The 27118-nt window shown below is 38.3% G+C and overlaps 2 protein-coding genes across 2 annotated transcripts in view; one reads left to right on the forward strand and one right to left on the reverse strand.

The window, feature by feature from the left end:
- Positions 1–27118, forward strand: part of LOC124277993 (DNA ligase 1-like) — a 101961-nt gene that overhangs the window by 44045 nt on the left and 30798 nt on the right. Inside the window, 2 exon segments of the mRNA XM_046713720.1 lie at positions 24798–24899; positions 25839–25895. Coding sequence (XP_046569676.1) covers positions 24798–24899; positions 25839–25895 — 159 coding nt within the window.
- On the reverse strand, positions 10624–15791 carry LOC124277994 (complement C1q and tumor necrosis factor-related protein 9-like). Its single transcript, XM_046713721.1, has 2 exons — positions 15564–15791; positions 10624–11374 (listed from the first exon to the last, which is right to left on the reverse strand). The coding sequence occupies exons 1-2, from the start codon at positions 15787–15789 to the stop codon at positions 10815–10817; spliced, it is 786 nt and encodes a 261-aa protein (XP_046569677.1). The 5' UTR covers positions 15790–15791; the 3' UTR covers positions 10624–10814.

Genomic DNA, 27118 nt, shown 5'->3' on the forward strand with positions numbered 1-27118 from the left:
TCATGATTTCCATGGAAACGATTTGCACTTAGTCTAAAATGATTGGACTTCATCTCAAAAGTCAGATGATTTGTTGTTTTTTTCAAAGATGTGGGGGCCGGGGATATGTCATCTTCTGATGACTCTCTTTATTCTTTCAGCAGGTCATGTAGGATGTTATCGAGGACACAATTTTAATATTATCTATCAAAGATATTTTTGATTATCAAACTTTTTAGCCAGCCCTAGTTCTGGGTGCAGTGGAGTTGGTGGTGTATGTATATGTGAATACACTATGTTGATGCACTGTGGCTGTTTCCATTAATTACTTGAATGTAAAAGAATTAGCTGCTGCAGAGATGGTCACATATCTGCTCTGTGACTTGAACCCCAAACCCTTGTCTAGTGATAGTGCTCCTTTCTACAAGATTCTAAATTTGAGCAGAACTTCCTAAAAACCTGTCAATACTCAAATTTCCACTTTCATTCTCAAATAAACACCTATAATCTTTGACATAATCATAACTTCGTAGAAATGGACATAATCATGAAAGAACTCTATTTCACTTGCCATTGGCACGGATAGATCTGGTGGTGTATATTTTTATGATGAATAAAATGTTGTCTTCTTGTTCCTTTCTGGAGCAACTTTCAACCTCCTTCCACTTTTCTATATACACACCTAAATATTTGACATAATCATAACTCGTAGACATAATCATGAAAGTATTTTGCCATTGCGGGGGATATTGATGACTTTGTCTTCTTGTTGTAACCAACCCGTGAAGGTCCGGGTTAGAATTGGTCTTTAGTAACCCATGTTTGTCGTAAGAGGCGACTAACAGGATCGGGTGGTCAGGCTTGCTGACTTGGTGGACACATATCATCGTGTCCCAATTGCATAGATTGATGTTCATGTTGTTGATCACTGGATTGTCTGGTCCAGACTCGATTGTTTACAGACTGACGCCATGTAGCTGGAATATTGCTTTGTACGGCGTGAAACAAAAATAAATCAATCTTTTTGTAGTAACTGCACATGTTATGCGGATACACAGGTAGAATTTAATGGTACATGATTGTTGTATAGATTGTGTACCACATTTCGTCAGTACCTCTGAGCAGTGCGTCTGTTGATTTCCATGTTTTCTTCTCTTACAATGGTATGCAAAGTGTTGTAATTAAAAGGCAGCTGTCTGGTGCTGAGGATATATATTCCGAAACACCTATATATGCTACAAATTCAGAATTTTGACATGAAGTATGTACAGACATGAAATATTGTAAAAATGTTAAAATGTAACTGTTAGGTGTATGATAGATTTGTTTTTCAAGCATGACTGACTGACTGACTGAGTTTGGTTTTACGCCGCTTTTAGCAATATTCCAGCAATATCACGGCGGGGGAGACTAGAAATGGGCTTCACTTATTGTACCCATGTGGGGATTCGAACCCGGGTCTTCGGCGTGACGAGTCAACGCTTTAACCACTAGACTACCCCACCGCCCCTTTTCAAGCATGAAGTAAAATGTTACATGTTTCTCATGACAAATAGAAATATTATTCTTAGTGTTCACAAGTTGACATTTTTCAATTGCGTATGTTTTTCACAAAACTGAAAATGAAAAGTATATATTATGGATTTGTTTGTAATGATGTTTCTACCAGTCTTTGCATAAAAATCACATCCACAGACAAACGTCTGGAACACTGTACACTACTTTCATATATGTACAGTCAGACCTTGTTTATCCGAACACTTTGGTTTTTTATTGAATTGTTTGGACAAACGAATCATTTGGATATCTGAATCAGGACCTAGGCGGTCGGCTACACGTAAAAACAAAACAGCTAAAAATGTCTGTATGATCCCTGCATCCATTGGCTGAATGTGTGCGGTTGTGTTGGGTGGCAGGAAATGGACAGTCACGCTGGTCAGTTTCAGATTTTTACAGTTGTGACTAGCTGCATTGTCACAAGCAAAATGACCCGCCTTCCACGTGACCTCATCTGTCAATCAAAAGACAGCAGCCAATCACGAAACAGTTCTGCTGTCATCCACGCCTTTGTGTTGTTTCTATATCTAGCATATATCTCAGGATTGAAATTGCTGTCAAAACATCTAGGCCTACGGTGTCCACTCAATGTCAAACTTTAATTGTTTCTTCTCTAATTAACCTACACGCCCTGTGATAAATATTCAATAAACAATGAATTAACTAGCAGCCAGCACAATGTTTTGACAAGCGGTAGACATCATGTTTTGATACCTCGCCGACAACAGACCTTGGGTTTTGATATAGGATTGATCAAAGGTCAATGCAGGGAGCACTGTTGAGGAGCGGTAAACATCAGACATCTTGCCTGCGACAGCCTTGGTGTTCGGATATACGAGGCAAATTTGTACATTTTTTGCTGTTTTGTTACCAAAATTGACCGTTCGGATACGGAAACCGAACATTCGGATATACGAGGTAAATTGTAACTAGAAAATTTTGTTTTTTGTGAAGAATGTTCGGAAACCGAGGTATTCAGATATCTGAAGTTCGGATAAACGAGGTCTGACTGTATTGTAATTTGGTACACTGCAATGGTCTAACTTCTATATCCATTATAGATTTTCAGTATAGATTTCTACAAGGTGTTATTTATACAAAAAGAGAATTGCTTAAAATGAAAAAAGTTGATAGCAGTCTATGTTGTTTCTGCAATGATCTAAATGAGAGTGTTTGTCATGTGTACCTGGAATGTCAGGAGACACAAATGTTTTGGAAAACTACAAATTCGGCATAACAATTTATACCCCCATCCATTGCTATTATCAAAACATGGTTTAGTTTGGTACTCTACATCAAAATATATTAATAAATCACATCATTGCAGCAAAAAAGACACATTTACATATGCAGTATTAAGAATATGCATCCAAACACAACTTCATTTATAAAAAGTCTGAAAGAAATATTCTTAGTGGAAAACCATATGCAATTTTTTTTTAATAAAATAGAACATTTCAATCATAAATGGGGCCTTTTCTTCCCAAATGAAACTTCCATACACCTCAGTTTATCTAGACTTACATCTTATTTACATCTTCTCTGAAATATTGTGTGCTTCTTACATTTGCTCAGGAAATTGTATATAGGTTTAATCAATATCTGATCATGGCTGCCAAAGGGAAAATGTAGCATTCGTGTCAATTGCTTAGCCATTTCTGCTTGTATCATTATGGCACATGCATGCTGGTGTACCCAAGCTTTTGTTACTTACTTGGACACGTTCTTCTTCTCTCTTTTCTGACCTTTAAAAATGTTGTGTAGGCTACAACAGGTCAAGTATCCTAGCTTGTTGTTGTGGAGGTGGCTAAGGTGGGGGTGTTGCTCATGGTATCAACCTCTGGTTTGTTTGCCCTGTCTTGATTGTTTACAGGCTGAATTGGAAATACTCACTCTCACTCACTCACTCACTCAACCACTCACCCACCCACCCACTCACTCAAGCACCAACTCACTCAAGCACCAACTCACACCACCTCATTCACCCATTCACACTTGCTCCCTCATTTGAGAGCACTGAATTAATCTTAAGTTTGATTTCTCTTTGAATATATTAAACTCAAGTATATACCTGATTTCAATTCCATGTGAAGCTCCTTAGCCAGCTGATATAGCAGGTAGTAAGACCCAGTGTGTCTGGCAATATTCTTCTGCTCCCATGATCTCACATCCCAGTCTGAAGATTCCACCACATTCATGTGTTATGCTGAATGAATTGAAATACATTGAACCCAAGATGATTACACTATTCTGTCAAGTCTGCCGCTAACCCCAAGCCCCTAACGAGGAGGTTGTTTGATTAATTAGGGCAAGGATTTGCAATCATAGTGTTCAGTATTCCAAGCAGGGCGATGTTTGGCCATGATATTTCCCTCGGGGCCAGGAAGGGAGTCTGATCGGAAATTCAAGCCGTCTGATTTACAACTAAGTGGCCTTAATGAATACATGTTTTTCCACAAAGCACAGAAAAATATGGCAATTTGAACAAGTTTTTGCGTTCATTTGATCCGGTTTGCTCCGAGTCCATTTCAACTATGGTTGTTGGGGAGTGAATTTGCTTTTTATCAGAAACTTAAGGTTTTCAGGGTGAAGGATTTGTTTGAAGATGGTTTAAATTGGTGTGAAATGGGAGTATCTGAATTAAAGGCATGGGCAGTGTCCTTATCATCGTACTTCAGCTGACCTGGGAGATTAATGTGATCAGTTCAACTGACTTAGTCTGTTTCTATTTTCTGAAAAATACATTTTAAAGCTAACTTTTTTGATTGGGATTACGTTAAAAAGGGCATGACTCACATAGCAGATGTGATGGAAGGTCAAGTGTTTTGTTCTGAGTACACTAAAAAAGAACATGGTGCCTCTCTGTTGGCAATGGTTGATCCATTTGATAAACTTTTTCAAGAACTTGCAGTGGAAATCAGATTTTGCTTTAGCATTATTTACAGTGGATCGTAATCTACACATAATAATAATAATAATAAGGGTACTTATATTGAGCACTACTCCATACCACAAAGGGGCATGCTCAAAGCGAGCAGAAATGTTTAAAAACAAACACATGAAAAAGTCATATGAATCCAGACTATTATCAGTAAGGTTTATGAGTCTGAAGTGAATTCTTCCTGAATCCAACTCCAGCATGTTGGTTGAAGTGGCAGACTGCCGTGAGCAGTTCAAAGGACAGTCAACATTTGTAACAGTTTGTTAGACATATGAAAGTGTTGAATGTGGCCAGAATAAAACTAATAAAGTTAGTCATAATGGTCAGTTTCCATGCTGCATATGTTTTATTACACTTCCTGAGGAAGCTACAATTTTTAATACTTTTCTGAGTCACTCTTGGATTGGGGTTCCTAATATCAAACACACAAAGTCTGCAATCTTACCCACTCTTCTCCAAAGCGTCCACTGAAAGAAGTGTGACAACTGGTAGTGTTGATCAGATACATGGTGTACCCTTTCAACAAATGTACACTGGTGAGGACCCCATGTAATGCTGTGAAAACACAATGTCTGTTAGACAGTGGTCAAATATAGGAAATTCCAAATGTAACACTTGTTTCCATTCAATGAGGAAAGGTCTCTCTATGATAAGGCATCACACATGTTTTGTATTGGATTTGTAGTTAGGCCAGACCAATTTTATTTCTTGTTTTACAGATTTTTGTCCTCAGAAAACCTAAAGGCAGGAGGGGAAAAAATAAAAATAAAATCACCTGTCAAAGAAATATTCCTTCTAAATACTCAAAGTATGTTACTTTTGGCAATTTAAGAAGTGTATATGGGGCAAAAAAACAATCTTAAAACAAAATTTCTTGTATGTTTACATTTCTGGCTAATAAAAACATTAGGATATTTTTTGAGTGGGGAAAATTAATTTTTATTTTTTTTCTTATTCTTGAAAAAATACGACAGGCGGATCCATAAAACTAGAAATAGAATTGGTCTGGCCTAAAAATGCAGTATAAACATGTAATAAATCATCTTGGTCACAAACTTGCTCATAATTGTTTGCTTTGAAGGAGTGACATCTTGTGATATGGTTCAGCATTCCTGTCGTCCTCAGATTGACTTCATTCCATTTGTGGAAGTGACAACCAGATTCATTGAGGTCTAATTACAAGTTTATTACTAATCACAATCATATCATGTTTAATGTAAAGATACAACCATAGAAAACACAAACGGAATGTTGCACGTAATTACAATGACGCTGTCACATTGTACACACATATATACAACACAATGGTAATAACAATGATAAACCAACGGACTTCACTTTCACAATTCCCATTTGATGTGTTTCAGAAAGTTTTCTGATATAAGTGATATTGATGGAAAGATTGACACATGTTGGAGGTGACTTCAGGCTACACGGAAAGATAAGAGAGGAGTCAGGCTTTTGGTTGATCTTCAAAAGCTGAATATTAATAACAAGAATGTACAACATAAGATCTAGGTGTGTGTGAAACCACCAGCAACTCTGGCCACCATCATCACAGCTCAAGTTATTCTCATTATCGTTTTATCCAATTAGCTTGACTTCTGGTATTTCACTATGATATATAATCTTTTCTAAGTCTGATTTCCTTTCTCGTAAAATTGTGATTTTTGTTCAACCGATTACATTACTTGTGGACAGAGTTAGTGTTGTTTTCTGTGTTCTAAGCAAGGGAGAGGAGTAAGTATCTGCTAACAGATATACCGTATTTCCTCTAATAAGCGTCCGGGCGCTTATTTTTCAACTGACTTCCAGACCCGGCGCTTATTAGAAGCCTGGCGCTTTTTTTATTTCTTTAAATGAATCTGGACATATTCCGAAAGCTAATAAGCCCCCTCTTCTGCACAACAAGATATTGTCCAATATTTTCCAGGAAAAGAGTAACATGAAAAGCTTTGAGATATATAACTTAAAAATCACAAAATATGACTGAACAAATATCTAGTCAGCATATTTTTATAATATAAAACATCTATATATGATGTTGATCTTATTCTGAAATGCTAAGAACCTCTAAACCCTGCTAAACAGTTGGACCAAGTGCACTAAGTATTTCTTCAGATGTTCAGGATGTTTGGATTATATGAAGCAGAGGAAGCCATTCAAAGAGCACATCTCTTAATGAGAAAAAAAATAATGCGTTTTTTCTTGAAAATCATTTCATAATGAGTTTGAATAGCCTGACCTTAACACGTTGACTGCCACCACGAATATATACTCGTAGTATCAATGTCTGGCCGAATGTGCCACTATGAGTTATCTCGTAGCTACATCAATGGTGTTTTGAAACAAGTTTCACATGTTGGCACAACAGGCACAAGAAGCAATCGTCGATAACAAAGAACACCAGGAGACGTTTGTTTCTTGTGCCTATTTTGCTAACATGTGAAACTTGTTTCAAAATACCATTTTGCCACTACGAGATAACTCGTAGTGGCACATTCGGCCAGAATTGATACAAGTATACTCATGGTAGGCAGTCAACGTGTTAAAAAATATATATAGTGTATGGTCAGTATTTTGCCAGGTTTCTATTTCAAGAATAGTTACAATTTTATGTTGGTGACTTATATAGTGAAGGCCCTTTAATGAAAATATATGAAAGTGTGCAACAAGTATTCAAGCATGCCTTGCAGGTGCGTGAAGAGGAGGTTTGTTCACATGCTGAACAGTGTGGCTATTTACAAAGGACAGGCCGACACATGGGCACTATACAGCATTTGGCACAGCATTCACAAATAGATATACAGCATGACACCCTTGTCGGGAAGTAAAACACAAGAACATTTAAGCTCATTGAAACTTACAGATAGGTTTTCCAAATTGGTAAAAGAAGATAGAAGTCCTGAAAAAATAAGCCTAACATCAGTCTTCTCTTCAGAAACTAAACAAACGTAAAAAAATTCAACAAGCATGATTATCATGCTGAGGGATTCACTGTGGAGCAGACGTGAATGTTTGCCCTTAGATTTTTTTTGATGAAAAGAAATTATCAGTGCTATAAAGTTTTATTTCATTGATGTGCTGTCAATTTTTCTTCCTTTGCGCCTAATGTGTTCAATATGAGGGGGCAGGAGGCTGTAGGTGAAAGATGTTTGTCTTGAATAATAATAATAATTCTAGCAGTTTTGTATTATTATTACAGCATTTACAACAAGGATTCTTGCCCTCCATTGTATTTATTGTGTCCTTTACATGACATTAGTTATCAAGTCATTTTCCCTACAGGATTGCCAATTTTAGATCAAGATTAAAATCTAAATTTGATATGGTATTGAGTTATTCTGAAACACCTCCTCCCTGGGCCGCCCACACACGTTTCATGCTAGTGTTACACACTCTGACAACATGCTAGTGTTTGTTCAACCTTGAGGTGTCCTGTTGACCGTCAGTCGCGAATGGTTCCACTAAGTGACAGGCGATATGGCAACTTACTGTCAATATGACATGTTCAAATGTCTCTCAGGAACCTACAAAACCCGTCGGTGAACTGACATGTAACCCTGTGGGCTTGTCATTGTCTATCCACACAAAATTATCTCACTGCCTCGCACATTTTTTGCCGTGAAATTTCATTCTGTTTTCCCACAAATGTACCAATTATTGTTGCTTTGTTCGGCAGATAATAAAAGCCTCTGTGCAGTTTGACTGACTACAGGCAAAAGTCGCCATCATGAAAATAATTGGATATAATCAATTTTGATATGTCCACCCACTGAACTTTTCTAAAGTTATGAAATGCAACAAAAAACTTACTGTTAATAGTCTGAATCATGCTGTCTCATTTTTTAAGTAAAAGATGCAAATGTCTGAAAAAGATTTATTATGAGACTGAGATAAGATATAAAATATTAGAAAACAATGTTGAAGAAAAGTGAAAACTGAAAAGAGTAAAATATCAGCAAATCTTTAATTAACAAAGCCTACATGTAGGAAAGTTTGTGACTACGAAAAAAGATTAAGTGGAATATTTGTTAGTTTTTTAATATGAAAATGTCCATAATTGGAACATGTATATTTTAGAGTTACACTTAGAAAATATTAGTATTTAGCAGCTATGTAGGTTTGGCAATACTCAGTGAGGTGGTGCTGCATGGTAATAGCGGTAACAGTGGTACTATTTGTTGGGCAGGGACAGCAACTGCAGTAGAGAGTTTCAATAATGGTATTATTTGTTTAATGACTTATATATTTGACATCATTTAGGGTTCATTAAAACTTTAAAGAAATTGCTCAATATGTATTCAGAGTTTAGGCAGTAGTGGACAAACAGTTGAATTGTTGATGAAAGAAAGTTTTTTAGATGATAGTTTGTATGGAACAGAAGTCTGTAATATAAAGGAGAAGACTTACGGTAAGTCATCAGTCTATGGGAAGGATTCATGTAAAGGGACTTGTTGCACAAGAATGCTGAGTGCAGCCTATATACATGATATTTGTGTGGTCAAGATTGAAGATGGTTAGTGGAGTAGGGAGACTTACTGCACCAAGATGCTCAATGCAGCAAAACTAGTAAATATACGTGATATTTGTGTGGCCAGGATGGGAACTGGTGGAGATAAACTCCTACCTGTGATGTGTGTTGATGTGATTCGGGTGCATGTGTGATCTGTAGGATGTCATTGGGCCATAGAACCCTCCTTCAGTCTGCTGACTTGACCGACATCTATGTCCTTATTGTGTATGTAGCTGAATTACTTTATCCAGATCATATCTCCCTGTGGACATCACATGACACACACATATAGGTAATATGTACAGATTTCAGATTCTTGGCATACAGTCATGAATCATTGATATATATGAGTTGAATTTCATGTCAAGATTACAATACTTGTGGGAATAGTGTCGGAATATGAGAGAGGTTTGAATAGCAGAACTGCCTACAGAAATGTTTGTTTCATCTGAAGACTCTAAACGTTAGGATAATGTTTGTAGCAGTTGTTGAACAAAGTGCATGTTCAAGTTGCTGAATATACAATACGCCAACTCGTGTGCATTCAACTGCTTCTAAACCCACAATGGCCAGCTCACCCTGATGTTACAGACTGTTCTGTGCCATTTATGAACCAAGGGCCAGATCCAAAATGTTCGTAACACTGTGCCATTTATAAGCCTATGATTAAGTATAGAGTTACGACAGGTCGTAACATTATGAAGGCTTTGTTGATCGGGACCCTGGTTCATAAACTCAGATGCATTCATAATTTTGTGGTTTGAATATTGGGTCCTTTAAGTTTGCTCTAAAAATATTTGAGCAAGTTATGCCTAAATCTGTACCTCAGATATGTGATAGGGAGCCCTGGACTTTCATTCTTAGTGTAACTTACTGACGACTCTACACAAGGTTCATCTTGGCTGTCAATGTCATTTTCAGTTGATTTTTGTTGAAATATATAATCATTATTTACTTACTGCTCACTGAACTTCTGAAACACAGACGTTGTCAGGGGACATTAATGCCGTGGGGAATGTTGTATGCTCTATTACTGACTTACAAATGACAGGTAGGCATGTTACTTACGTATAAACTCTCTTGACTTGTCTGTAAGAGTTTCAATGAGTTGAAACAAACAGAGGTCAAAATGATTTGAAAACAAATAAGCTGTTTAAGAGACGAGTGATTTGTACATCTATCAGCTGTAGTTTCTGGAAAGATTAAACACAGCTACAACATGGAACATGAAACAATGGCATATACAGATCCTGGTCACAGGTTCACAAAACCAGTTGACTATAACATCCACTGATGTCTGAACAAAAGCTGTGTGTAAAAAACCTAAATCATCAAGTTCTTTGTGAGGAAGTGCTCACAGGTCTACCACTTGTTAACACAGGGTAGCTAATCCAGGATGACTATCTGCAAGTACACAGTTGACTCTCATTATCTCTGACCTTCACCTTGATATTTTAAAATCTTTTTTTTTTTTGTTGGGAGTCCCATTATCAAGCTGCACTTCATATGTAAAGAATATCTTGCTCAATATGAAGTATATCCTGATCAGGTGAATGAGATGATGTGTATTGTCCTGAGTGACCCAACACAGTGTAAGGTTCATGAACTGATGAAATGAGAAATAGTGAAACATAGCAAACAACACATTTCTTTAGCATATGTTCCTCAAATCTGGCACATCATATACTAGTCTGTGCAAAACACATTCGAGATAATGACAGTCAATTTAATGGACATACTAAATGATTGTTAAATAGTCTATGAGTTTGAGGAAAGCAAACTTTCTCACATGTAGCAATGTTCAAATTCTTGTTCAATTCTCTAATCTTCAAATAAGAGATATCCGGAAAATGAGGAGTAGTCATTCATGAGAGCCGACTTTTCCGACAGCTGCAACCATACGTGGTCTTCAACCACAAGATGGAGGATAATTGTGTTACTTCCTGTCCCATACCCTGCCCGTCTGTCCCCGTGCAGCGCCATCTTGTGTTCATTGTTCAACATAATCCACACATATGCATCATGCTGGTCTTGGCCCAGGACGTGGGTAGTAAACAAATAGGTGCCATTGACCCTACACACGAACTGAGAGGAATAGAGGTCAAAACTTTCACCCAAGTTGGTGTGAATTTTGTCAAATGTGACAGGAGTATTTTGTAAGACTGGTCCAAGTTTCTTGCTGCGGCTGACGGAAAAAGCCACTTTTGGAGGTCTGCCTCCCTTTTGCCCCTTCTCCCCAATATCTCCCTTCAGTCCAGGATAGCCACGTGCTCCCTGCTCTCCCTTGGGCCCTTCCAGACCAGTTATGCCTTCCATGCCCTTTTGACCTTTCCTTCCTCGGAGCCCTTTTGGACCTTCTGGTCCTGAAGGCCCTGTCACCCCTGTGGAGATAAAGTGAATTCAATTTAATATTTGATTTTTTAAGATCGTGTCAAATATATACCTCAGTCATTGTGGAAGAACACTTTTCAAGTTCTTAAGCTGCTTACCAAAAGTATACACTATCAGACACTATTTACAGTTTGAAGTAAGAAAGGTTGGATACTTCATGGAGTATTTGAAGGGAGAAGAGAGTCCTGAGTGGTCTGAGGTGGTACAGATTGGCCTTGTATATCATACTAGGACTGAATCCCACATTGGCCTTGTATATCATACTAGGACTGAATCCCACATTGGCCTTGTATATCATACTAGGACTGAATCCCATATTGGCCTTGTATGTGAATCCCACATTGGCTTTGTATATCATACTAGGACTGAATCCCACATTGGCCTTGTATATCATACTAGGACTAATCCCATCATGACTAGGATACTAGGACTGAATCCCACATTGGCCTTGTATATCATACTAGGACTGAATCCCACATTGGCATTGTATATGATCCAAGGACTGAATCCCACATTGGCCTTGTGTATGATCCTAGGAATGAATCCCACATTGGCCTCGTCCCACATTGGCCTAGTATATCATACTAGGACTGAATCCCACATTGGCCTTGTATATCATACTCAGTGTATCAACACAATACTTGTGCTCACAAGTTTTATGAAAGTGGTACAACCAACGTCACTTCTGAACTCCTTCCCCTAGTCATTTTCAACTCACTAAAGAAATACATCTTCTGTTATGTCTGGCAGAAAGGCTTTATATCTCCTAGACCATATTTCACATGTGAACTATTTACATGTGTAAATGTGTACAATACTGAATATCTAGATACAAGAAGGAATCTCCTGTGATAGCTTCCTGAAAGAAACTCAGGTGGAACAACATGTGATTGTTTTATGGACCTTGGTGTTTGGCTCAGTGTTGTCAGTAACGGCTGTTTTATGACACACTGTATTTCCGTAAAGTTAACGGAAAGGTGGAGATATAGTAAATGACAATACCGGTAGTTTTAAAACATGCAGATAATGATCTGATTAACACCCAAGGAAAATGAAAATGTCATTTGCTAAAAAAATGTGCTTGGTGCCAGATGTTCCCTACAGTAAAATGTTTGTTTTGTTTTAGTTTTTAGGAGATGTATAATATCATGTTGTGGATCCACTGTTGGCCCAGTTGCTTAAAGTGCTACAACATGCTGCACAGGGTTGCGTCCCTTCTGTGTACAAGGATCCTCAGATCTTGGTTTTGCGTTCCAGATTGGTCCTAAAAATGTTACTTGATATTATGAGTACCATACAATGCCCTAGGATTTCAGAAAAGTGGTAAATGTCATTCATAACTGGCTTAAACCCCCCCCCCCCCAGTTTTCTTACACATCCATGGGCGAAGAGCCATTTTGAGGTGACAGATATCAAATGTATGGGTTAGATCAACATCCTGTTCTGTGATTGGCTACTCTAGGGAGATGACCTTAGATCAGATTATGTAGGACGACTTTCCTGATTGTTACTCCTTGATATGTTACTCTTGTGTCAGTTGAATTTGCCAGTATTGGAAGTGAAACTTTATGCTTTTAGTGTGTTGTTAAATATTCTTTGGTCTTTTCAAGTGGTTATAGTACCTACATTCTTTTCAAGGTTTCTTTTTTATTCCACTGTGGGTGAAAATCTGGATAAGTGTAAAGGCTTAAACTTTCATGTGTTCCCTTATTTATTTCCATCAGTATATAGAGGATGTGTTAGAAAGAGATTACTGCAGTGATGCCCTTGTTTCATAAAGTATCTCACTGGCTTTGAAATAACTGTTAATAGGCATCTGACAGACACCTGAGTAGTAATCTCTATTTGACGTCTGCTGCCAAGGCCTGTAGGATTGCTGGGATTGCCATGTTGCACAATGTACATTAACCCAAAGCTATTGATGGCTTTTTTAGTCCAAATGTCCTCAAGAGCACGTGTTTGTGAGATGATACGATACACAAAGCATTTTTTTCTCTATTGATACCAGACAATACACATGCTAAAATACTCACTATGTCCTCAAGAGCACGTGTTTGTGAGATGATACGATACACAAAGCATTTTTTTCTCTATTGATACCAGACAATACACATGCTAAAACACTCACTATGTCCTCAAGAGCACGTGTTTGTGAGATGATACGATACACAAAGCATTTTTTTCTCTATTGATACCAGACAATACACATGCTAAAATACTCACTATGTCCTCAAGAGCACGTGTTTGTGAGATGATACGATACACAAAGCATTTTTTTCTCTATTGATACCAGACAATACACATGCTAAAACACTCACTATGTCCTCAAGAGCACGTGTTTGTGAGATGATACGATACACAAAGCATTTTTTTCTCTATTGATACCAGACAATACACATGCTAAAACACTCACTATGTCCTCAAGAGCACGTGTTTGTGAGATGATACGATACACAAAGCATTTTTTTCTCTATTGATACCAGACAATACACATGCTAAAACACTCACTATGTTTTCATTATAACCAACAGCCCTCGTGTTCTTTTCAATCAGATGTCTCTAATGAATTGTAATTATCATTTCAAGTTCATTATCAAAAACAGACACTACCAACATACATCTACAGCTAACTTTTTCTTTGGAATCTTGAAATATTTATAGTAAGGAAGTTTCCATACTGGTTGACGCAAATGTGTGTATCATGATATGCATCGTGATGTATCATGACCCTGCTGTATTGTTTCACCCCTAACTTAAAGCCTGATATGCAGCCAACTATCAGGCATGTATGCAAGACAGTTTGACAAAGATGATCTGTTGTCCTGTCCTGCCTTAATAGGTTTCCAGAAACACTGCATATTTTTTGCATATAGTAATGAACCTAAATGAGGCTTATGAATCATCTCTCATGAATGAATTATGCAAGTTTCTTGCAAATGTAACATAAGGATTGATGACTTGTCTTAACTTATTAGCTCATGTGTGCTTATACAATAAATCAAGGCAAGTTCTCTCATGAATTAGGACTTATTGATGGCCTCTCAGACCATGAAAGCCACTAGCTGTGCTGGCAGCCCAATTCATGTTGCCTTCTTTTTAGTTATTTGTTTCAGTGACGTATAATTGTCTTTGTGAGGTGGGCTTAATGCTGCTTTTAATGGTATTCAGATACAGACTGTTTCAGCTTAAAGTTGGAGGATTTACAGGCACTGGACATTTACCATTTTGTGAAACCCACACCCAAACCAAGAATCCTCACCTTGGCAACAACTCATGACTAAGGGATGCAACTCTGTAGTGTCTAGTGGCAACTCCTAGACCACTTGTAACCAAACAACTTTCGCACCAAACTGGATGTACTGATTATCAGTTGTTTTGAAATACACAATGCCATTTTAGAAAGTGGTCAAATGTAACATATGTTATATTTGGGATTACACTTTCTTAGTAAAGTACAGATTCTATTACTTTTTGGATTGAGTCCCATCCGGGATTCGGAACCCACACCCTCAATCGCCAAAACACAAAGTCAGATGCCTAGACCGCTCAGCTACCGCGGCTTCCACAAAAAATTGCTGAGCAGGGGTGGAAATAACCCATTGCCTGACGTCCGAGTCCAGTGTTTTTTTGTGTCGGGCAAGCAAATTTGGATATCACACTGTACCGCTGTCCAGTTGACTTTCCAATGTTAATTATGTTGTTTATTTAAAAAAATCAACAAGAAAACGGCCGGTATAGTGGAAAAATTATCAGGGCAAGTGATTTTACATGTGCCACATGTACACTAGCAATTTTAAAGTTATTTCCACCCCTGCTGAGCGGTCTAGACGTCTGACTTTTGTGTGCTGGCGATTAGGTGCCTGACTCTGAGGGTGTGGGCTCGAATCCCGGATGAGGACTCAACCCCCCAAAAGTACTAGAATCTGTACTTTACTAAGAAAGTGTAATCCCAAATATAACATATGTTACAGTTGTTTTGGACTTGAGAATGAGAACAACCCAATGCCTATTGTCAGCATATAGATGTTATGATACACAAGTACACGCTTGAAGCACTTAGATCTCTTTGTGTAAGTAGGCCCTTGATGAGTTAGTGTTTGGGACATTTTCAGCAGATATGGCTTTGAAATCTGTCATGTTAAATTCCTGACTTCACAAAAGATGAATGGTTGGCCCTACCTTGATATCCACGGATCCCCTTGCTGCCCATTTCTCCTTTGTTTCCTTTGTGTCCTTCTTCACCCCGTGTTCCATGTATACCGGGGAGTCCGGGAATTCCTTGTGGACCAGGGGGGCCCCGGCAACAGTTGTTACACTGGTCATTCTCCTTTGAATAGTATGTTGCCAAGGTAACAGTCAGCAGACAAGGGTAGATAGCCACCAACAGACCCAACCCAACCTTCATATTTGGTTTCTGCAATAAATGGACAACATTGCAAAGTAAAGAGTGAAGAGTATATTTGATACCTGACCTTCATGTTTGGTTTCTGCAATATATGGACAACATGGCAATGTTAAGAATATATTTGAGCCATGACCTTCACGTTTGTTTTTTTCAATGAAAGATCATTAGATCAGGATGACCAAATGACAATACTGTTAGCTGTGCAAAGTTGTGTCCCTTTATCGTGCTATGATCCGTTGTTGCTGCACTTGTTTCATCAGTAGTAAACATCGGCAGCCTAAGCCACTTCAAGCTTCCTCCAATATGAATAAGATGAAGCTGACTTGTAATTATGCTGTTAAAATCAGAAGTCACTTCCATGGGACCACCTATTGAAATACCACTTCACACACTGCCACCATTATGGCCAGATGGTTCTGAGACAGTCCCTTTTGTCGAATCACATTGCCATGAAAAAAATAACAGAATTACTATCCCTCTACAATTGTTTGTAAATACTCTGTAATCGGTTTATGATGTAGTTTCCTATTCTTACTAAGGAAATACAGTTCGCTCGACCACCATGTATAGTGTAATAAAGCACACTTTCGCCCTGAACTGAAGCACTCGAGCACAAGCGTCCTCCTATAATAGTTCACATTATTAGCCCAGTCGCTGGTCAGGCTCAGTGCCTGGGCTAATAGTGTGTCAGTGACCTCCAAGGTCATGGCTCAGGATAGTGTTCAGAGCAGTGTTTGTTGGTTTGTCTGGTCCAGACCTTACTGCTGCCTAATTCATAGAAATGGAATATGACTACGTCCAGTTGTAATGTTTTCCTACTCTTGGTAACAGGTATTGTTCCTATTTGTAATCTGATATGGTGATCCCAGAAACAAAGTCACATTAGCTAAAATTATTTTTGTAAACTGATGTTATGGTGATCCTTGAGACAAGACAAAATTTGTTCATGAAGATGTCGTCTTTGTTCCTTTCTCAAGCCCAAACAGTTTCAAACTTTTGCATGAATCAATGGAGAAACATGCAAATTAGTTTGTGAGTAGTCAATACAAAATGTCATGTTGACCTCGACCCACTTAATTCACACTTTTATGTACACACACTGACATACTTTAGAAAACAAAAGTGAAAATGACAACCTTGAAACTTCCTGGAAATCAATGTAAACTGTTTGACAGGTACACAAAGCTTTTACAAATCCAATTTCAGTCTATGGCCATAGCTGAGCAGTTAAGTTGTTTTCTTTGTCATGTTCCCAAGTTGAGCCTCTTGCCATGATGGGTAATGAAGGAGTGAATGTATACGTTAGTGAAAGTATTTCATGTTTCGAGCCCAGCTGCAGTCATTCTGGTAAAGAAGGGGTTCTATTGAAGGTGTAGAGTATGGAAACTTTTACTTCAAAAAGTCCAAAGATATCAGTCTGACACTTAGAAGAATGTGTACAGTCATAATGGATGTTTTGTAAATCTGAAAAAAGCAAAAATTGAATTAGAGTTTACGGAAATATTCTGGACTGACCTTGAATAAGAGTGTTGGCTCTGGCTCAATTTGAATAGCTTCAGGCATGGTGGTATGAATACATTGTGTTTTGTGTTTGTCTTTAGGATCCATATGTTCTATGAATAAGCAAGGTAATTTGTTTCCACATATGCCCTCAAACACACACAAACAAATGGAAATATATTTTAAAAAATTAAATAAAAATGAACTTCTCAAATGAATCATATTTTTTCAGAATTGGAAACATATGCAGATTTCTTTTCTGGTTTCTGGGACTTAGTATTTTCACACGTAGTCCCTCCCTGACAACATCCTAGATGGGCTAATTATGCAACGTTGATAGTGGCTCTTCCATTTTCATGGTTACCAAAGTCTTAAGTGTCAACAACTTTGGAAAGTGTTCACAGCCCGTCCTGTTCTGTCAACCAAGCTGTTTGGTGATGGGTAGCAATGTAACATCACACATGAGAATATCAGAAATCACTGAAAGTTTTCTGAAGTGTGGAAATGGTGATAACAACCTTTGGCAATCCTGAGCAGCTGTGGAGGTTACTTCGGCCACATGTGAAAAACAAAACATTATCTGTCTCAATGAATGCTGACACCTTTATGCATCTAACAGCAAGTGTGCATAATATACAAGTCCCTGGCATTGTCATAATCTGACTGGTGGAGGTAGGGTAGCCAAGTTGTTAAAGCATTGGCTTGTCACCCCGAAGACCCAGGTTCGATTCCCCACTTTGGGTACAATGTGTGAAGCCCATTTCTGGTGTCCCCCTGCCGTGATATTGCTGGAATATTGCTTAAAAACGGCGTAAAACCATACTCACTCATAATCTGACGGTTACCTCTGTCTTCGTGGCAACTTGTCCATAACATACAACTCATTGTCAGAATCTATTAACTCTGTCCTAGTGGCAACTCACAAGTCTCTGTCATTGTCAGAATCTAAATACTACCTGTGTCTCATTGGCAACTCAAAAGTCTCTGTCATTGTCAGAATCTAAATATTACCTGTGTCTCATTGGCAACTTATAGGTCTGTCATTGTCAGAATCTAAATATTGCCTGTGTCCCATTGGCAACTCAAAGAATCTGACTTTTACTTCTACCTTAGTGGTAACACACATGTCTGTGTCATTGTCAGAATCTGAATCTTGCCTCTATTTAAGTGGCAACTCGTAAATAACATACAAGTCATTGTCACTGATTATCAGGTACACTGAACTATGGTGATAACGCTGATTATCAGGTACACTGAACTATGGTGATAACGCTGATTATCAGGTACACTGAACTATGGTGATAACGCTGATTATCAGGTACACTGAACTATGGTGAACTATGGTGATAATGCTGATTATCAGGTACACTGAACTATGGTGATAACGCTGATTATCAGGTACACTGAACTATGGTGATAACACTGATTATCAGGTACACTGAACTATGGTGATAATGCTGATTATCAGGTACACTGAACTATGGTGAACTATGGTGATAATGCTGATTATCAGGTACACTGAACTATGGTGATAACGCTGATTATCAGGTACACTGAACTATGGTGATAACGCTGATTATCAGGTACACTGAACTATGGTGAACTATGGTGATAATGCTGATTATCAGGTACACTGAACTATGGTGATAACGCTGATTATCAGGTACACTGAACTATGGTGAACTATGGTGATAACGCTGATTATCAGGTACACTGAACTATGGTGATAACGCTGATTATCAGGTACACTGAACTATGGTGAACTATGGTGATAATGCTGATTATCAGGTACACTGAACTATGGTGATAACGCTGATTATCAGGTACACTGAACAAAGTTAATAACGAACATGCTTATAAGGAACTGACATATGCAAGGAATTATTTCTTTGGTCCTAGCCATTTGTTTTATGTTTTACTGTAGATGCATATAACGAACTATTGTATAAACAAACTAAACTTACTGGTCTCTTTAGTTCCTTATAACCATAGTGTGCTGTAGTTGAGGTACTCCAAGACGTTGTGACATAGCAGACAGTCTGCTAGCCAATCCTTGCTGGCTTTGTACACAGCATCACAAGCCTCTTCAAATAACAAGGCTAACTTGTGATCAACTCACAACTCGCTACTTTCAAGGATGTGGAGCGTAAATTGAAACCTGGCGAATTTCAACCTGATTTACCTTGAATGACAATCTTTCAAGTTTTCTAAAGGAACTAGTCAGAATGCTGTCTTCCGAGCGCCTAAATCAATAATATCACAGAAGCCTCGGTCACCTCACAGTTCGTTGCTGGTTCCAGGAGGAGGGCTTGTCCATATCAGAAAATAATGAACAGGAATGATGCTAGAAAGTAACTAGCAGCCTAGTAATTGCTGAATTATTGTTGCTTGCCATATTTAATTAGGTGACTAGCGTCTTGTGTCTGCTTCGAGATCATTAGTGATGTGGTTTTTGTATTCAGCACTAAGGTATAGCAGTCACATGATACTACGGTAGTATCCCTTGCAGCAGAAAGTAAAATATACACTTCTTCACTTAAAATTGATTCCTTGTATATTGGTTTGATGAAGTTTATTTCAGAGGATATTATATCTGCTGCAGCGTTTAACTAAGCAAATAAAGGCAGTGATTGTGCTTATTGGACAGCAGTATTACTTGAGTAATTAAAAGTTACTTCTGTTACTTCTGTTACTTCTAATTTAAGTTGGGGGTGACAGATTTGTCGGATTCTGCTTCATATGTTGCAAAATGCTTCCAGCGAGGTTCATATGGTTCTGTGTTATTCTACATATTCATGCTGACATAGTTAAGAGACGAGCAAGACTTAATGGAAGTATTGCTTGGTGTCAATTATAATCGTAAATCAAGGTCAAGTACAAAGACATTAAAACTATTACTTTCATTCCAGAAAGACTTGTAATACTCCAAGCATGTATTAGGCTGTACTACCGTTGAAAAGGTGTATCATAATTAGTATAGGAATATCAATGATTATAAAACCCCTCAGATTATCATAAAGAAAATATTTTTACTTCAGGGATGTCCAAATACCAAAATTTGCAACTTGCCCTAAGGCAACTGAACACAAAGATTCAACTCCATCCGTCTGATTTTCAATTTGCTTTGCTAAATCATGGAAAACAAAGATCTACACATGTCAATGTGTCAAGCCACTTTTGCTAATTGCCTAACAGAAATTATTGAAGGTTTCATTTCTGTCAATTTTTTCAAAAGTTTTCTTCGTCATCCACATATGGTTTTCTATTTCTATTTTTATCATTTGGGTTTTCAGTTACTCTTGATTTTATTGACCAAACATTTTAGTTAAAACATGTAAACACATTGTTTTAAGCACCTGCTATGTCTTATAGGATTCAAAGTTTAACACTGCTGATTTTCATTCTTGCTCTAAATAAGTATATTCCACTTCCAGTGCACTTCAACACCCGTGTCAGCTGTATCCCACAGCCTTATGGCAGATGTTTGTAAATAATATCTCATGGCGAGACAGGCTAGTGGTTGATGTAATGAGCAACACATGATTCTAAGGGTGTTATGACATGCAGTCAACCAAACTTTGCCTGTCTAACCACTTTAGCCATTTCATATCACAATGTACTACATAGTTTTCTGGGAACCTCTTCTAACATGTGAGTATTATGTATTCACAACACTACCAAATGCAGGATTATGTACGTCCAGTCCACACAAATGTAGAGAATCGATGCAGAAAACCCGAAATAGCCTGTCCAGTGAGATGCACTATAATATCAAGAATGTACCTATAACAAATCAAGTGTAGTGAGTGAGTGAGTTTAGTTTTTATGTCGCACTCAGCAATATTTCAGCTATATGGCGGTCTGTAAATAATAGAGTCTGGACCAGACAATCCAGTGATCAACAGCATGAGCATCGATCTATGCAATTGGGAACTGATGACATGTGGCAACCAAGCCAGCGAGTCTGACAGGCTGATCCCATTAGTCGCCTCTTACAACAAGCAAGGGTTACTGAAGACCAATTCTAACTGAGATGTTCACGGGTCCAAATCAAAAGTGGCTATCTGTGTCTGTTATTTCACCCAGCAGTCATGACCAATTTTCACATGACCAATTTCCACATGACCACCGATTGATTCAGGTTCTGAAATAATTATCTGTAAGCACACGACTCTACACAATTTCAGTACTTTACAACACCCTCATATTACCAGCAAGGGTAAAATACATGGATGGGTGTCCCTTGGACTGTCCATGTCACAGTAAAACCTGCATATATATAGTATAGTGGCTGAGAACTATTGTCACTGATTTCACTGTTACTATGCACAGACATAAGAAGTAGAATGATGGACTGGATGGTAATTCACCGGTTATTACATTGAGAAATAATTTCATTAACCATATAGAAAATCTTAGCAGGTTTTGATGATAACACTATATTGCTGTTCATTGGCATAGATTGGTATTTGGGTCTTAAATCTCAGTCCTGTCTGGGTATGTGTATATATTTCTTTTCTTTTCCATTTCTCACATCTAACACTGTACATGTGAGGGAAAAGAAATCTTTTAAAATATCTAAGGGAATATCAACAGTTTTTCTTTGAAATTAACCATGATGTATGTAAATTGCTACATGGAATGTCCTATGTGTATCACTGCAAGCATGGGCGGATCCAGGAATTTTGAGGGGATTCAGGGGGTTCTTAAGTCTGTGGTCTTAAGTCATTTTCAAGGGGGGGGTTCGAACACCCCCACCCCCACCCCACCCCAATGGCAAGGCTATATAGCAACAATTGTGATTCCATAATAACCTATCCAGTCCATGTTAAAGAGTCCATATGACATCATTTAAAGTACACTGGGATATATTCATTTGAAACATTGTCACTGACACTCCCAGAGACAACCCTAGCTACAGTTGTAGGACATGGTTAGGATTGTTATGGCTGTAGTTCTCTATCACTGTTGTGGTGCATTACAAATCAAAGGAAACTCTCAATTCAATTTGAGTAATGAAGTCGTTACAATTATTGTCATGATGGTTCTAGCAGTGGTATTAATTCAGTGTTTCTTTGGATTGTATTCCTTCAGGAATCTTTTACCACAGTATTAGAGTACTTTATGTAAAATGTGTAAAAACTAAGCTGTCAGTTACTTTTATTTTTTTTAAATGATGTTTTCTTTTTCAATCAGTTTCTTAAATCAAATTTATCTTTACACTGACATCTGTTTACGTTTACCTTGACAAGGAATTATCACAATCTCAGGTGACAAAACCCCTTCTCATGGTTTGACATGAGATCTCTGAAAGTAACAGTTTAAGAAGTTTAAGCTTACCTGTTATGTGCTCTGTTCAGTGCTAGTCCCAGTAGTAATGTCCTCTGACGTCCATCCAGGATCAACTACGGCAGCGCTACACGAGCAGGAGTCGCATCCAGCATTATCTGATGCTCGGCATCGTATCAGATTCACAATTCAATTAACACTGTGCTTGTTGATATATCGCACCTCGTGGGAGCGCGTCCTATGTCCAGCCGATATCGCCATGGAACTCCTAGCTACCACAGTGGCATTTCGATGGTGTTATGAGCTTATGATTGGCTAGAAATTTCTTCAAGCTTAGATGATTGGTTTATGTTGCCAGAGGCTCGAGTTAAGGTTGCTTGCAAGTTTGGGGTAAATTGTCTAATCTTCGTCAATAATGGGTTGGAGGAGTTTGTGCGGTTTTTACATGGTTTTTTACACATCAGGTTAGTCTTGCTCGGTACGAGGAATGTGTCGGCAACTTCTGGTGAAGGGATTTGATGAGAATGGCAATTGATAAGGATGTTTACTAACTTGATTAAGGGGGTTGACAGTGGTGATGAGGAGAACAAGCCCCTCTAGACGGCCAGTCATTGTCTCGCGTCAGTCCACAGCATGAAGGAGACAACGTTTGAGAAATAGCACTCCAATAGCCAATTATTGGAAGAATTGGTCTTTAAGAGATTAGATTTTCCGTTCACAGACAACTCCTTTCCCTGACAAATTTCCATGCCAGTTCTCTTTGTTACTGAGTAGCAAGTAAACAATCGCCACCATTGTGTTCCTGCGCACTAATTGATTTCTTTCTTTGGTTTCAATCAGCAAGAAAACCTCCTACTTAATGGCGCACTGCAGTGTGATTGTTTTGTCTTATCTTTCAATCCAATTCCGTTTCTTTTGCATTGGTTTCAAGTCAAGTCTTTGTCATTCGTGCTCCCATCATGCCATGTAGCTATATGATATGCCATTATTGATTTGAAAGCTGACTTTTTATGTCATGCGATTAATCATCCTTACATGAACATTTTCAAAAATAAAACAAATTCATTCTTTCTGTTGAAAACCAAAAGTATTCACATTGGATCTCTCCATTGATCTGCAGATATTGATTAAGCTAGTCATGGAATTCCATTCCTATCCTGTCATTAGAAAACTCTTTGATTTATAATGCTATGGTTTTGATCTATCTGTCGTACAGTCATACTGGACAGTCAGTTGGATACAGTAATTGACATTAATTAACCTGCAACAAGCATACAAAGTCTGATTAGAAACTTGTTTTGATCTTTCATAAGCAGGATGTTTACGGTGAGTTGACATGGCATGGGGATTGATTTTATGAACAAACCATACATTAGAAAGTTGGCCCTTACTTCCAGAAATCTGGGGAGACTCTTGATCCATTTTCCACCTCTGCTGGTACTTTGAAGATAATCACTGTGGTGTTTGTCAAGTTTGAACATGGTGATTCAGGTTCTCTATATGACTGCCCACTTAGTGTTTGATGTTTCCTGCTTATTTATGTTATCAGTATTGAAGATTTTTGTGTCAGGTAGTGTTTAAGAAGATTAAAGTCTTGTGAAACGACATTGTTCCACATTGTGAATAGCGTCTGGGAAGTCTGAAGATTTCATGTTTGACCGCACTTTACATGGGTTCGCCAATTGACCCTGACAACAGCCTGCGAATAGAATAAAGGTTATCATCATAAAATACTATTTTTAACACAATCAATAAGTAAATTTTCATAGATCTTGAAAAGTCCTTTAATTTCAGATTGGCCCGTGGAATTGGTTTGAATTTGGGGAACAAAGGCTTCGTCTACAAGAATTACTTTGGCTTTATTACCTGAAAGATAGTGTTTGAAATGCCATGCTGTTATGTTTATTTTTAACTCATCCGGAAAGGGAAAAACCTCAGAAGTATGATATTGGTTTAGCTCACCATAACCTTTTGTTGGGGGCTGATGTACGTTATATGTCATTCCTATTATTTTTTTACATCTCATCTGAAACCATAAGACCCATGAAGCTGAAATTTTGCATGATTTCAGCAATGGTGTCTGTAAATGTTTTCACATGTTTCTGTTTCTGATAAGATTTTGAACTAGCTGTAAGGATTTGTGTTAATTATTAGAATATGCAAGAAGTAAAATTGAGAAAGTTGTTTGTAGATTTAGAAAATACATTTTGTTTTTTCAGCCCATCTCCAAGCAGCGGGAGCAAATCCTCAGATGGAGAGTATCGCCCCTCCAAGTCCAAGTACCATCCTGTTGATGATGCCTGCTGGAAACACAAGGAAAAGTAAGCATCACTTTTGCAATCTGGATTTGTTCCACTGAGTGGTATCTGTCATTCAGATTTGGATTTGTCTCATAAACAATTGTATTAAACATATAATACACCTCAACTGTGATGACAGCAATGTTGGAACATAATTAATACATGCCTATGCAACACAGTTTATCATGGTGAATCAGGTATGTGCCAAATGTTTGCTTATTTTAGCAACCAAGCTAAGACCAATCTCAGTAAGGTTCGAGGTGATAGGACCGCCTCCGTGGTGTGGTGGTTAGGGCCTCCGCCCGGAGAGCGGAAGCTCAAGGGTTCGATCCCCGACCGCGTCATACCAAAAGACGTTAAAATATGGTACTTGTTGGTCCCTGCCTGGTGCTCGGCATTAATGGGTACAACAAGGACTGGTCGGATCGGAGTCAGTATAATGTGTCTGAGTGGGGTATTCATGCTTCACTGCGGCATGGTATCTCAGTGGGCTAGCACTATAAAACCAGCTTCAGTCTGGGCTAGTACAAGCAGCCGCACATACACATACACATACACATACACATACACATACACATACACATACACATACACATGCATGCACGTCGTCATATGAGCAAAATATTCTCAAGCACGACATCAAACCCAATTTCACCTCACCTCCAGAGTGATAGAGTCTGACTACGGAATACCTTGGGCTGATTTCCAGTTTGGTACAGTGTGGGTCAGATCCCTGATTTTGGTATCCTCCACGTTGATATTTCTTAAATATTTCTACAAGCACCCTTGTCCAAACACTTTCTCAGTTACAATGTGTGACTGGCTGATAGCGAGTTATCATTATATCCCATTATGTTCATCATACTACCAATCACTGGTTTGCTTGGCCCATACATTATTGGTCACAGGTTGCCATGACATGAATTCTCTTGTACTCATAAGTTCAATGACATTTTTCAGAGTACCATATCTGGCACTTTCTAAAACATTTGAGGCCATCGAGGATACATCTGCAAGGTGAGTACAATAAAATCTCTGAAACGTTTTTGGCTACCAATTCTTTAACTTACGCTTGAAATTCAAGTCCCTTAATGATCCTATGACCCATTTCATTTTGTAAACAGGCAGTGGGGTAGTCTAGTGGTTAAACGCTGAAAACCTGGGTTCGATTCCCCATATGGATACAATGTGTGAAACCCATTTATGGTGTCCCTTGCCGTGATATTGCTGGAATATTGCTAATAGTGGCATAAAACTAAATTCACTCACACACCCTTTCATTTTGTAAACTGGTCTTTGTTTCTGTCCAATCAAATTAGTTCCTTTTCATAAATGGGGGTAAACATGTACATGTTCAAAAACATAAATGTCTGCCAACAGACATATTATCGAGACCTGTTTATATTCTTTCCTTCCATTAAACATCTTGTCATTCTTTAGAAATGTGACCTTCAGCTAGAAGTAGAAGTTTATTATGGTGACATATTAGACATTCACTGTGTGCACTGATACTGACTAGGATGTGGCTTCAGCAGGCATGGAGCTGCAGAAACGAAATCCTATAGACATGTTATGTGATGCAGGTATGTGATGGAGATGGATTGCCTCATCAAGCTCAGTACATGCTCCCTGCAGGAGTACTCACTTTCACTCGCATCACACTGATGCTAGTCCTTAAATAGTTCTTGATGTTAAAGTATCACAAATATGGAAGGAAGAAAAACGATTGGGCTTGATTCTCCTATCTTTTGCTTTGAAAGTGATTCATGAAGCTCCTTTAATCCTCCAGAATCTATTCCTGGAATAAATGGTACTTTTTATGGCTTTACTTATCAAGCGAATGTTGGAAGATACATTATCTGAATTAGTTTGGGTTTATGTCTTTGCTGTTCAAACTTTCATTGATTTTGTTAGTGAAGTATGTCTAGACTTAACACATGGAAAACTAGGATCTGTGGACTTTGTGGCAAATGTCGTGTCTATGGAAGATCAAACCATGGCATGTCCATAGCTGAGAGGATGATGTAGTTAAGATTCTGTAGAAATGACCCCACTCTGAGGGTTAGGTTAAACTGTCCCTATGAAGGATAGGAAGGGCACCCGCGGGGGTGATGGTCAGCGGAAACAAGGCACAGACACCAGAGCATCCCATGATTATGTCAGTTCATCATGCAATCAGCTTGGTATAAAAAAGGAACAGGATTGTACATCCTGGCTAGAAATTAGACATTTGTCTCAAG

This window comes from Haliotis rubra, unplaced genomic scaffold, assembly GCF_003918875.1.
Source record: "Haliotis rubra isolate DU_JTF1 unplaced genomic scaffold, ASM391887v1 Scf23, whole genome shotgun sequence".
Taxonomy (NCBI): domain Eukaryota; kingdom Metazoa; phylum Mollusca; class Gastropoda; order Lepetellida; family Haliotidae; genus Haliotis; species Haliotis rubra.

Bases quoted from the DNA above. Each gene is read 5' to 3' on its own strand.
- LOC124277994 (XM_046713721.1), bottom strand. From the start codon at position 15,789: ATGAAGGTTGGGTTGGGTCTGTTGGTGGCTATCTACCCTTGTCTGCTG. The intron at 11,375-15,563 runs GTAGGGCCAACC...TTATCTCCACAG, and splicing joins GGGGATCCGTGGATATCAAG to GGGTGACAGGGCCTTCAGGA.